Genomic DNA, 14,562 nt, shown 5'->3' on the forward strand with positions numbered 1-14,562 from the left:
GAGGAGGAAAGGGAAGGTTCAGAGGTAGAAAAAGTTTAGTATATGTCTATAGGCACACGATTACGCACAACGTTATTACATGGAAAAGACCTTAAAGAGTCAACCATGGTCATGGACAGTTAAACAGGCATTATTGTTATTATTTAATTTTTTTCTTCATTTAAACAAATTATTTCTAAAATGTGAAAAGAGATCGACGTTATTCGTAAATTATTTAAAACACTTTAATAAATTCTCTCGAAGATATATATTTTTAACTCAGAATTAAAACATTACAATCAGCAATTGATAACAAAATTTGCACCAAAAATATCTCGGTTTTATATTTTCTTTTTCGATTTGCGACATATTAGTGGTCTCTTTTGTAGTTCTTTCCATATTTTTTTCATATCACTCGGAGTGACATGGTGACCTGTGATGACGTCCTTAAAAGCACAGCCCGTCGGTGGCCTTCTCCAGTAAGCGAACCCTCTGACGTTGAAGCGTCTGACATGACTCTCACTCGCACACAAGCCTGTAATAAAAACGTCCTCCATCACGAGAAACGGTAGAGCCGCACTTGCGTCAAGAAGTTTTGGAAGAACATCGCGACTCATGACGTAACCAGTTCCGGAAAGGTAATCTGGGAAAACGCTTCCGTCGAACTGTTTCTTTGGTACAAACCATTTTGCTGCAGAATTCCTGTTAGGTTTAGCTTTTTTAAATAGCACTCCGTACATCACATTAGATTTTACCGGCACTCGAATCAGCATATTCAATAAATTTGCAACGTTCACATACATATCGTCATCTGTCTTTAAGACATACTGAACGTTTGGACAAAACTGTGATACCCATTGTAAAAGCATCAGTGATTTTAAAGTTAGATTTTGATAGGAATCAATGAAACTCTGCTGTATAATGTCACTATACTGATAAAATTCTTCTTCGACTTGTTCTTGGAGAACAGTTGTCGAGCCTAATAAAAATGCCAGTCGAACATAACCCGAGTTGTTATTTGCGGCAGCTATTGATCCCCAAGTCGCTCGGATAGCTTGTCTTTGTCTGATATTTGGAATGGCCGTGCAAACGAGAATGAGGAGAGATAACTTCGTTTTGTTGTTGGAATGTTTTGAACATAAATCGTAAGGATTCAGCGTGAAGTTGAAAAAGAGCGGGAAGTTCATTTCTGGTGTCTGTGGAACTTTTTGGCTTTCGTTTATTGGAAGGGAACTTTCTGTAAAAATTTCAGTTTCATTGACTGTAGGGTTGCCAATCAGTGTCATTATTCTGGTGGGTTGAATGTACATGAAGCCAACTAGCAAATTCAAACACAGCAGCAGCAATAGAGTCGTCAGTCGACGAATGTTCATCTCTCAGGTCCACTGAAAAAGGAATTCAAACTTACAAAGTGAAATCAAAGAGCAGTTGCACTGAATTTGCTAAAAGAGTTCAAATAATTTGGAGCGATACTTTCCCAGTCACCAGGGCCTGATTTATCATAAGGCCTGAATGTCCAAGGCCTAGGACCCTTACATGACTGGGGCTCCAAAATGCTTAAAATATTTCTTTGTGTGTTTTTTTCCTGAAGAATTGTCTATTAGAATTATGAGTGTTAAGAAAAATTGAAAATTTACTAATCTATCACAATTTACTTATATTCTAAAAAAATTGTTGTGTTGTTTCTGATGCCACTTGCCACACGGCCAAGCTTGGTGAAACAGAGAAAATTTTTAAGGCAGAGTATGCGTTTCTTGTTTTTCGGTGGCGCCATCTATAGCCAAGAATTCGACCTCTGTCACACCATATGTTGCACCCGCTTATAGGGTGGACCCATTCATACATCCATTCATTCATCCACAGATCGTAATTTTGGCCTGAATCAGAGAACGATCGATCTCCAATCCAGTACCACCAGAGGTGTTGATTTGTTATGGGAACATGGAGGATTTTTGCAATTCGACAGATTTAACGTGCATCAGCCACTTTACTACACGGGGAGTCTTCGGCCGGCGGAGTTCAAACCCACGAACTCTCCGACATGGGCCCAACGCCCAACCGACCTGGCTATCCCGGCCTTCTAAAAAATTTAAAAGCTTTTTTTGCATGTAAATTTTAGGACCAATGATGCACCTAACATTTCTGTGCCTATCACCTCCAACTTTCTAAATGAGACCCTGCCAGTCACCGCTTTTCCGAGATCAACCGTTTAATCAGTTATGGATCGTATTTTCTACAGCAGACTTCTTTATTTTATATGTGTGTACCCTCGAACTTGGCCTCATGTGTTAAATGTGGTTGGTTTTACAGTTTTTCTAGTATATTTTCAAAATAAAAATTAATAATGAATATGCTAACAAATATTCATCAATATCTTCACAAATAGAAAAATATAGTACAGGGAAACCTGCTAAGTAAATTTTAAAGGTCAAGTACCAAACTGGCGAAGGCTAATAAATTTCTCCTGTGGCCTGTGTCGCGCTCACCACTTTCGCAAGTGGACCATTAAATTTCTGTCCCGAAAGTTACAAAACAACTTATACAGGTTTCACTGTATCTCTAACAATTGTACTACGTAATATCAAACAATACAGCTAAATAAGGAAGGCCAAAACTGCGATACCTGTCTAAATAAAAATACTACAAACTTTTTTTTGTAAAAAAAAAAAAATAATAATAATAATTGACTTTATAATCGGAAACGAATAGGATCAAGCTGCTGTACTTAAAAATAAATTTATTTCTGTAACAAAAGCATTTCTGTTTGCATACATTTACTAAACACTATTTACTGAAAGTAAAATTGCAACGAAAACTGTGTAAGTTAGCGATTTTCTATTTGAACTTATCGATGCTGATGAATCATTGTATTTTCATTATTAACACGTTTCTTATTTTTTACCAATAAAAATGAATGTAATTAAACTTTTTTAAATGTGGTAGTACCTCATGTATCTTAAGAAATGAGATTAATTGCTAGTATGACTCACACATTGTTGCTTTGTTTTGCGTGACTCGGGGCCTTTGGCCCTGAGTCCGAGATTGCTTGACTCTTTTGTGCTGCTCGGGATTGCCCGCGACGGTGGTCATCAAAAATGTATGAGCCCTTGTGGCCTGTGTCGTGTAAATTAAACTCCTTACAATCTCTTGCTTTAATTTAATAATAAACTGATATGATTTGTAAGCTGAAATGAATATAACATAAAGTTCTCTAATAACTTGCAAATTTACTTTAACAAAAGCTCTTAATAGCTTTTCAAAGATCAACTGACAAAGAAGTTTAATGATCGTATAATTTTGAAGAAACCTGTCTTAAAAGTGACTCTTTTTTACTGAAGAAAATTATGTAAAATGAAGTGTATATACAATATATGTATTCGTTTTTAATTTTAAGGTAAATCTCAAATATACATGTTTGATGATTGCTGACATCTAGTTTAAAGTAAACTAAATATCTCTGAACACATTACAAATAGTTACTCCCAACTGGTGCAATGTTTGTGAAATAAGCATGATTCCGGGCAAAAGAAATAGATTGTTTTAAACTTTTAAGAGCGTTTATTTTAAACACCCCAGCCCGGAAATATCAAGCGCACGAGAAATAGAGAGCGAAACTTTACCCCGCCATTTTGTCGGGAGCGAAAAAGAAGGAATTAAGTTAGCTTTTTATATTATTTCCTTCACTCGGTGAAATTCTAATGCATAACATTATCATCATTATAGTTGACCAGACAGCCCAATGTGGGCCAATGCCTTCCTTTGAAGATTTCTCCATAACCGTTCTGATTTATCTCTGATCTCCAATTCATTTCATTAGTTGCAAGAAAATCAGACTCCGCCGAATCAGCCCATCTCAACTGCTGCCTCCCTTGCTTTCTTGTTCCAGTGGGTCTAAAAAGCAATATCTTTTTTACTGTATTGTCATCGCTCATTCGAATTACGTGGGCCATCCAATTCATCCTATTTATTTTTATGTATTTAATAATATCGTGATGTTTATAAATCTTGTACAGTTCAAAGTTAAATCTCCTTCTCCAGTTATTTTTTTTTCCTTTTTACACCACCAAGTATACTCCGCAAAATCTTTCTCTCAAATATTGCAATGCAATTTACTTCCAGTTTTGTCATTGTCCAAGCTTCAGAAGCATAAGTTTTGTAAATTAAGGCCAAAGTTTTGTAAATTATGTTTCGTAATTTGGCCTAAGTTTTGTAAATAAAGAACTTTGTTTGTTCCAGAAAGGAACATAGATATAATAACTTCCAGTTTTGTCATTGTCCAAGCTTCAGAAGCATAAGTTTTGTAAATTAAGGCCAAAGTTTTGTAAATTATGTTTCGTAATTTGGCCTAAGTTTTGTAAATAAAGAACTTTGTTCCAGAAAGGAACATAGATGTAATAAATCTTCTCATTCCATAGACAGCCCTATTTGCCGAATAGAGTAGGGATTTTTTTCCCTAAATCTTAGGAGACATTTTGTTCTCAATAGTAATAATTGATCCTAGGTAAGTAAAACTCCTCGCTATTTCAAACCTATAAGAATCTATAACAATAGCATAATAGCTCAGAATACGTTTTTATCTTGTCAACTTAAGAAGGGTTTGGAAAATTATTCAAAAGCACCCCAAGATAAACTTGGTTTATTTCAGCGGTCAGTATACAAGATATACAAGTGGTAGAATTACAGAAGTTTTACTCCTCTTAGTTAAATTTCGGTTTTGGATAATAGACATTAAGTTAGACTGGTGGTCATCTTACAAAGGTGGTCAACTTGACTGGTTTCACTGTATTAATAATCTTGTTAAGAGCGAACTTGTTGAAAAAGAGAAAATTTAAAACTCTAGATAGCTACTGAATCCATTTTCATTTAAAATATCTTTTAATACTTTCGATACCGGTATTTCAGGAATGGTTGAAGATATTTAATAAGAGATATTTAGATAAGTTGTAATATTATGTTGAGTTTTTAAGTTTTTGTTCATAAACTTATATTATATACTTATTGCATTGTTTTGTTTATAACTAGTATTGCTATACTTGTTTTTAAATAACTGAACCTTTAACTAATTGATAAATATGTTTTGCTAAACTAATATATCTTAATTTCATAAAATAAGATAACTTTTATTTATTCATTTTTTTTTATAGTTGTCACGCTATTGTTATTTTCCCCGCTTAACGTTTAGTACCACTGACCCACTAAAACTGGTGGTCGAATGTTTGAGCCCTTTGTATTTCTTCGACTTTTTATGCATTTTTTTTTAAGTCGAACAAAAAATTTTTGCACGCTGTTTTGAAACTTGATTATGAAAAGGTAATTTAACTAAAAAAAAAAAATTTAAAAAGAAAAAAAAAAGCTATTTTATTTAAGAGTTAATAACTGTCTATATCTTAAAGTTCAATATTTCTGGAGTCATTAATAAAATATCCAATATTAAAATTTACGTTGATCTTTGTATAGGCACGTTTTTTTTAGTTTTATTTGTATGGCTATGTGTTTTATATGTATACATAAAAGGTAAGGTAAAAAGGGTTATATTTTATAATTAAGGAGCTCCAACCTACGACTTTTCTTTTCAATTTCTATTTGGCGTTGAACAGTCAATCTATCTCGGCTGTAATATTAGACCTTGTAATTTTGAACTCAATCTAGAAGACAAGGGAACTCCTGGATCAGACACGAGTTGAGAACTTTTTAATGGAACTAACCGTTCTTTATATTACATAGAGAGAAGAACAGGAAGACCTCTAACTGTTAGTCCAATGGCAAGAGTATTCTAACCCGTACCCGTGATGAACCCATCACTGCAGTATAAAAATGAGTCTTGTAATCATTGAATAGACCACCTCCGATATTTGAACCAGGATCGCCTTAATGGAAGTAAATGCTCATCTTCCGAATCATCCTGACTGTGTTCTCAAGTAAGCCGCTTAAATGTTAATTTACTAAATTGCGGTTACTAAAGACGAAACGAGGTCCGGGCTAATTAACCAAAAGAAGTTTTCGAATTCAGATTTATGTCTCTAAGGATTATATAGTCTCCAAAAAAAATACGATATAAAATTTTATTGTCTCTAAAACTGAGTCTGAGCTCATCTATACTACGATATTTGTAGAATTAAAAATCCGTCTAAAAAAGAATTTCCAGAGAAAGTTCGTTTTTTTAGGTAACTTAGATATCGTTTCAACTAATTATTAGCATATTAATTATCGTCCACACTGATAATATTAGCATATTGATTACAGTTCGCACTGATTATTAGGATATCGTTTGCACTAATTATTTATATATTCTCCTTTAAAATATGAATTAATATTTATTTTACAAATAAAATTCTGCAGGATAACCTAAGGAATTCAAACTATTACACAAAATTTGCATCTCCCATGTAAATGAATTACAATGTCGTTATCCATCGTCTCATAAAAAAGTAACAAAGTATTTTCAGACAAAATAGGTTTTTTTAGGTAACTTAAGATATCGTTTCAACTAATTATTGGCATGTAAATTATAGTTTGCACTAATTTTAGCATATTAATTGTCGTTTGCACTAATTATTACCATATTAATTATCGTCAGCAATGATAATATTAGCATATTAATTATAATTTGCACTGATTATTAGGATATCGTTTGCTTTAATTATTTGCATATTTGAAATGTGAATTAATATTTATTTTACTAATAAAAATCGGCAGAATAACCTAAGAAATTCAAACTATTACACTGACATCACGCATTCAGATGTCGTTATCCATCGTATTATTACAAAGTAAAATGGAATGGAGAGTTACCATGGGAGGATAAGTGAAAAACAAACTAATATACGACCACGGGTCATCGCGTGACTCTTTTCCTCTAATAATTGACGGAATTCAAAAATGGCTTTTACCTTTTTCTTCCTTTCTGTTTTTTCTTCTACCTTTCCATCCTGCTGAATATTGTAACATCCTCTGCCCATCAGCTGATTAAAATCCAAACACCGTGAAACAAGGACACCATTTGATGATCTAGAGGGGAAAAATTCGATACCGTAAATAAATCGATTTCAGATTTCTCCTAAAAATCCCACCCCGAAGGACACTTTGGGGGGTGGAGAAAGAGAGAGCATAAAAACGAAATTGATTTTGGTAAATGGTATCAAACTGAAGATACGTGCATAAATGTACGTTTCGGAACATGATAAACGTAGATGCATGCAAGATGCTACTTACGTTTTCAATATTTAACGTTTTTTTTTTTTTTTTTCCCGCTAGAAAAGAAAAATATTCATATATAAATATTTTTTTTCTGATATAGAAATGAAGATCTTCTTTTATTTTAATGACAGGTTTGTATAAACCGCTATCGACAAATCGAAATAAAATTACATCTTTAATTGTTGTTTAAAGATCGAACGTTTTTAGATTCTGATGATTTAACTAAAACAATTGAGATCATCCATTTATGGTTGGAAAGAATAAATTTCAAATTTTCAAATGGCAACACCTACCCTTCTTATTGAAACGCAATCCTCATAACAAGCAAATAAGCAAATAAATATGCTGCTGGAACAATATTTTTTAGTCATAATAGGGGTGAAGCTAGACAGAGATGAAGAGAGAAAAAAAGCAGCATACAAATCATTCCGTTTTCCTTCTCATGTTGTTGCCAGAGTCTTGTTCAATAGAGATAAATCGCCGACAAACTAAAAGCATATATAACACGATTTTCTTCATCTCAGCCTAACACCGCTGTTTAAGTTGAAACTATTGTTTCAATTTTATGTGATGTTTTTTTTTCTAAAGAGGCTTCCTTGAGCTCTGATAGTTTGTTTCAATCGTTTTAAATTAAATCACGAACAACACCGAAATTTTATTTGAATTAGCCAGACGAGTGGACCACACGAGGTCACTTTTTATGGACAATTAGTGTTACCATTTATATTTTACCAAGTCTTATTAGTTTATGTAAAGTAATAGAAATGCAAATTAATTAGCACTAATAAAAAATATTAAAAAGAACTATTTTAAAACCTTAACTTCGTTTACTATCACGATCTGAAAACTATTTTAATGCTTTAACCCTTTCGCGCCGACTGTCACAAATACGTGCCAGCATAAAACAGTATCAATCAGGGTAAAAAGATAAAACTGGTAACCAAAGTAGTTCTTTAACAGTATATTTGTGGGCGGGGTTATAATTGTTTGATTTATTTAATTCACCATTACTTTAGTTCAAAATAAAACTATTTAGTTATACTTTGAACTAACATTGATTATATATATGATTAAACTAACAATAATTAAAGTAAAAGCAAAATAAGTCTGTCAAATTAGCAACGCCTGCATTTAAGCTACANACTTTTTTTTTTATTTACATCCTGATTCTGATTTTGTACGAATGCTTTTATGAATCACCCGTCCCCAAAAGGTTAAACAACAGTTATAAAACTTAAAAAGAATCTCAGAATGATTATTAAAAAGAACTATTTTAAAACTATTGACTTTATTTACTATTACAGTATGAAAACTATTTTAATTCTGTAAACAACAGTTACAAGACTTAAAACGAATCTCAGAATGAATATTAAAAAGAACTATTTTAAAACTATTAACTGATATTTACAGTATGAAAACTATTTTAATGCTGTAAACAACAGTTACAAGACTTAAAACGAATTTCAGAATGAATATTAAAAAGAACTATTTTAAAACTATTAACTTTGTTTACAATTACGGTATGAAAACTATTTTAATTCTGTAAAGAACAGCTTCAAGACTTAAAACAAATCTCAAACTGAATATTAAAAAGAACTATTTTAAAACTATTTCCTGATACATACAGTATAAAAACTGTTTTCATACTGTAAACAACAGCTACAAGATTCAAAATAATAATATCTTTTACAAAGACTTATTAGTTCATAAAAACTAATAGAAATGCGAGTAACATAATTATAACTAATAAAAATAGTCAACATACATACAGCTATTTTAATGCAATAAACACACAACAGTTACAAAACTAAAAATGAATCTCTTTAACCAAAACTCAAATAGAAATACAAATAACGTAAATTATAACAAATCAATATCAACAATCTTTAAAAACAATGATTTTTATACTGTAAACAACAGTTATAAGACTCAAAATGAATCTTTTTCACTACGACTTACAAGAAGATAATGTAAACTAATAGAAATGCAAATAACATAATTATCACTTATAAAAATTGATGAAAATATACATACAGCAATTTAAATACTGTAAAATATAACATTAAGACTAAAAATGAATATCTTTGTTTTGAAACTGATGATAATGCTTTGTATGAAGTATTGAAATAGTTCCAATACTTTAACCGTTTTTATTGGTAAAATTCCTAGAACAGTTTATATAATGTTAAAGTGCTAATTTTTTTTACTGCTTATTTCAGTAAACACAGTAATGACCTTTTCTAGAAACTCATCTTTCAAATAACTATTTTTTAGTTTTTTTAGTTTTGTATTAAAGAGATAGAAAAAAAAACTCAAACGCAAAATATTTTTTTTAATGAAATAATGATTTTATTACATTTAATCGAAAAAATTAAACATTTTCAGATTCAAGATCAAGGGTTTTTATTTTAAAATACCATAAAACGTTTTTACATAAAGTGTTAAAAGAAAATTTATAAATAAACCGTAGCTATAATTAATTAACACATTTTTACACTAATTTAACTAATTAGGAAATCTGTTTAGCTTAACTACCTGTTATATGAATTATTTCTAGTTTAGCTAATAATTATTTCTTTTATTTTTAAATCTCTCTAATAAAGGATTTTTAAAAAAAATTGATAAAAGGATGGTATGTCTATTTTCAGGAAATTCGGAAAATGGCCCCGAAAATTAAGGTCGGCCCAGAAAATAAGTGGACTTATTTTAGGGGACATTATTATAATATTATTACGTTTCGTATTGTCGAAGATTACATTTCTTTTAAAATGTTTTTCCACATAAAATTTAAAAGAAAAATATTCCAAAATATTTGCAACTTGAGAGTATTAAAGATTCCTCAATTTAAGGACAATATTTAACCATATCCATTTGTAAAATAACCATAACCATATCCAATTACGAAAAATGTTCGGTGTTTTGAAAACATCGCTCGTATTTTTCACATGCTGTTGCGACCAAACACATCTAGATTATTAAAGAGAATTCAATGTTAATCATTCAGTTTGTTATTACTTTAAATATAGGAGAATGCATGTTTTGTTTTTATTCGTTTTACAATTTTGCTGATATTATATCCATCACCCAAGGCAGGGCTCGAAAAAACTCAAATCTTTTACCCGTCCCCGAGGACGGCTTGTCCAACAATGTACCCGTCCTCCTTTGAAACTAACCCGTCGCTTCTAAATAAAGAAAAATATAATTTTCTCTTATTTATTACAAACATTTATATAAATTGCACAATGAATTAGGATTACAAATACTAGGATTGCATTATACAGTAATAAAAGGAATACTTGGTTACTAATAGGAACCCAGTATTTCTTTTGTAAAATAATTTATTTCTTTTATGAAATAGTTTATTTCTTTCATGAAATAATATAAAAGTCAAGTTATCTGGAATGTCAATGTATCCGAGGGTACTGCGTTTTTTAAATGAATCAAATATGACGTTTGCCAGTTCCACAATCAAGCTAATGATTTACAGAGGTTTCTGCACAAAAATCTGAAAGGGGTTTTCAATTTAGGTAGATGTTCATAATTGTGTTTAACGCTTCTTGTTTAAGACCAGTACGTAATGTTTTTTTTTCTTTTTTTTTTCTTTTTGTAAGTTCATTGCTGAAAAGTCCCTTTCAACCGCTTCAGTACGGGAGACAGAGAAAACATCAATTCCACCATGCGCAGTATGTTGCTGTATTTCTAGAATAGAGGGTCATTATAAAAGTGAGGCGCTAGACTTTTGTAAGATAACAAAAATTGAAAATGTATCACCAACATTAACGGGAAAATGGCCGTCCGCGCGGGCGTCGGATTCGAGAAATTCGTTGTCCGCGGGGAATTTTTGACCGCCGAGGACGGGCGGACGGGTGGTTTTTCGAGCCCTGACCCAAGGGCACTATCATCTATAAGGAAGTGAAGTGTCCGCTTCACGGACAAGTACTTCGTAAACTTTCTCAGTCTAAGTATAGTTTGTCTACGGTAAGAACTCCCCCCGCCACAAAGTCTGAGCCCGTCTTCTGCTAGAAAACAAGAATAACGCATTTCAGAGAGGGTAGTTTCTCCTCCCTCGAGGGCTAACACAATAGACCGAAGAAAAAGATTCCCTTTATTTCGCCGACCCCATACCCTATTTGAAATAGTTATACCTAGTTACCATAATCACCATCACGGATCCAGGCGAATGGCTAGAGGAGTTCCAACTTTAGACAAACTATATAAGTTTTACAATCATAAAACATATGCATGAAATAAAATGAGCTGTGAATGAATGACTGAGCCATTTAAGTTATTATAATTTGAATGGATACACATATTTTGAAAATAACTTAACTATATTACGTCTAACATCACATAACGCATTCACTAAAATGAATTACTTATTGAAGTAATTCTTTTTAAACATGACAATTCGGACCAAAACATTTCTTCAAAATAATCTAAATTTTTTTTTTGTATACTTCTTTAGTTACATTTATTAATATCTTACAGGCAGCAGTGTATTTTATTGACATTTACTCGAGAAAAAAAATAAAATAGAAATTCACCAAATTTTGAATGCCAGGAAAATGACATATTTAGCTTAGAAGTTTAAAAAACAGTCACTTTAAGTAAATAGTAAGTAACTCAACTTAAGCCTTTATGCTAGATGGACCATAAATTGCTTAAATTAATTCTTTTTATCCACTGTAAAAGGAATCAAATTTTTTTTTTGGTTGCTGATATGTACAGAATAAAATTGTGTATAATAATCAGTAATTAAATAAATAAATAGCTTTGATTTCATCAAACTATATTACAATCATACATAAACTTGGTATTAGGTTAATATTTGCTTTTTCTCCTTACAGTATTAGTAGTTAAAAGAAATTTTTGGTAACACTTTAATGTCCTGGCATTCGTAAGCCAGGAAAATGACAACCAGGATAATAACAAATTCGCCATTTTATAGTATATAACTTTACTTCAATTTAATATTTTGTCCTAAAACGTTTACATTCTGCAGAAAACAACAGGATTTCTTAAAATAACTTAGATAAATCTATGTAGTTTATGTTATTAATGATTTCAAGAAGCCAGGAAAATGACAACACAAAAACCTACTCATCATGAAGAATTTTTTTGAAATAGATTTTGAACCAGAAAATTGGTTCTTTATTCATGCAACAAGACATGTTCATATAGGAGGGTATCTAATCAATCTATTCACATAAGATATTGATTGCTGGCTCTATCTATTTTGGTTATAAACCACTAAATAAAAGTAGCCAGGAAAATGACAGATTTTCTTGGGACAAACAAATTATTAACAGAAAAAATTATTTTAAACGAAAAAGAGAGAGACATCATTTTGTTTACATAAAGAAGCAAGATAATGGACAGTTTCAGCTTTTAAATCATATGATTTTCAACTGCATAAATATGTGGAATTTTGAACTTTTTCATTTCGAAAATGTTTTGAAGGTGGTTGTTTTCTCTCAAAGGTAAGACTCATTGTGAATTAATGCAACTATAATTAAAACATAAATATAAATGAAAATTTTAAAATAGGTCAAATGCATATTTTGTTAAGTTAAACTAGTTTAAACAAAATATTTCAATACGTAAGATCAACTACTAGTAAACGGTCTCTAATGACGATTAACTTTGAAAAAATATTTTAAGAAAAATCAATATTTATAGCCACCTCAGTAAAATCGACTGTTACTAAAATATAGAGGTAAATTATTTTCACTTATAAAAGTTGTACATAAGTAAAACTGTATTATACATAGTTGTCTAATGACACCTCAGCTAAAACAACTTATTCTTTTGTTTTCAGGGATTTTGCAATGAAAAAAATATATTAATTATTTACAGTGGGAATTTTAATTATTTAGAGCAAAATTATCGAATAGGAATCTTCATACTCATCGTCTAGAGTGGACCAATGTTACGAGATAGTAACCAGGGTTCATATCCCCCAACTTTTTTAGAACATTTAAATAGAAACGGGGTTTTTTTTCTAATTTACTTTTTTGTAAGAAAAATAATACGTTTTTTGGTATTCATACTCATATCTGAAACATGTTTACACCATAAATGATTTACGAAAAAATTAATTCGAACAAAATTAAATTATAAATTTTAAACATTAATAATCTTTCCAAAAAAACAGGTAGCTCATTACTTCATTTCTATCTCAAAAAATTTTTTTTTGCTCAAGTTTACAATAATTATACAAATTATTAAAATTTCTATTAATTCAAACAGATTCGTTATTTTTTTTTATAAATAAAAAATACGTTTTTGAATGTAAATTATTTTCCTCTAATTATCTGAAATGGGAAATTTACAAGAGTATCAATTTGAAATTAAGCGAATAAATTTAAATCAGATCTTATTACGAAAACTATTAATAATTAATTCACAACGCTTATACTAGTAAAAATTTATTTTCAATTATTTTGAGTTTTTCTTTAATTATATGAAATGTGATGTTTACGAGAGCATCGTTTTGGAATTTAACGAATAAATTCGGACCCGAAAAATAAAATTTAAAAAAAAGTGACAACGCTTTGCTTCTTAACCTTTAACAGATGCATGTAAAAATGAGTGATAGTAATTGGCAACAGAATGTCGACATTTGAAATTAACCTGCTCTAAAGGGATAAATGAAAAGGATAAAATGCGTGACAAAATATAAACAACAACACTCACCCAATTCCAAGATGAGAAGATAGTCTGGGCTGGAAGATGAGGTAAAGCGTGGAGAAGGCGTTTCCCAGTTCCGGGGGATCAAATGTTATCGCCATTTGGCGACATTGACGCTATTTTGTTTATTGGTCTTCTGTTGGGAGGTTATTAATTACACTTTTCTCAAGTACGAGTGTATGTAGGGCAGCTAAGAAACATGGATTAAATTGGAGCAAAGTTTCTCAGGATAACTATATATATATAGCATAATAAATAAAAACAAAAAAACACGAAGAAAATTAAGAAAAACAATAAATTTTATTTATTGCGCATAAGCTGCAAGTAAATAGAACTCATAAAATAAGTTCAAAATGTGGAGAAAACCAGGGAAAAATTACAGAACAATGGAAAAAAAAAGGGGGGGGGGAAATAATACTGATAAAAATAAAATTTATAAAAAACCGGAAAAAAAGGACAAAAAATATTTTTTAAAAAAATTTCAGATCTGGAAAATAAAAGATATAATCTTTTCATCAGCTCACAAGATTATATCGTAAAAAAGAGTGCTTGTCCTTTTTTCCGGTTTTTTGTTATTTTTATTATTATTTCTCCTCTTTTTCCCCCCCTTTTTTCACTGTTTCGTAATTTTTTCCTTGTTTTCTCTACATTTCTCTACATCATATATATATATATATCTGTTACTAAAATATAGAG

General features: G+C 30.8%; 1 protein-coding gene across 2 annotated transcripts; it reads right to left on the bottom strand.

Moving 5' to 3' along the window:
• Window positions 1-206: 206 nt before the first annotated feature.
• LOC107455323 (beta-1,3-galactosyltransferase 1) lies at window positions 207-13,954 on the bottom strand. 2 transcript variants are annotated; one of them, XM_016072838.4, is made up of 3 exons: window positions 13,873-13,954; window positions 6,870-6,987; window positions 207-1,364 (listed from the first exon to the last, which is right to left on the bottom strand). In XM_016072838.4, exon 3 carries the CDS (start codon window positions 1,350-1,352, stop codon window positions 321-323), a length of 1,032 nt encoding a protein of 343 aa, XP_015928324.1. In that variant the 5' UTR covers window positions 1,353-1,364; window positions 6,870-6,987; window positions 13,873-13,954; the 3' UTR covers window positions 207-320. The 2 variants fall into 2 exon arrangements, with proteins under 2 accessions (XP_015928324.1, XP_071037744.1); XM_071181643.1 differs by lacking the exon at window positions 13,873-13,954 and adding an exon at window positions 13,743-13,762.
• Window positions 13,955-14,562: the final 608 nt, after the last annotated feature.

This window comes from Parasteatoda tepidariorum, chromosome 6, assembly GCF_043381705.1.
Source record: "Parasteatoda tepidariorum isolate YZ-2023 chromosome 6, CAS_Ptep_4.0, whole genome shotgun sequence".
NCBI lineage: Eukaryota > Metazoa > Arthropoda > Arachnida > Araneae > Theridiidae > Parasteatoda > Parasteatoda tepidariorum.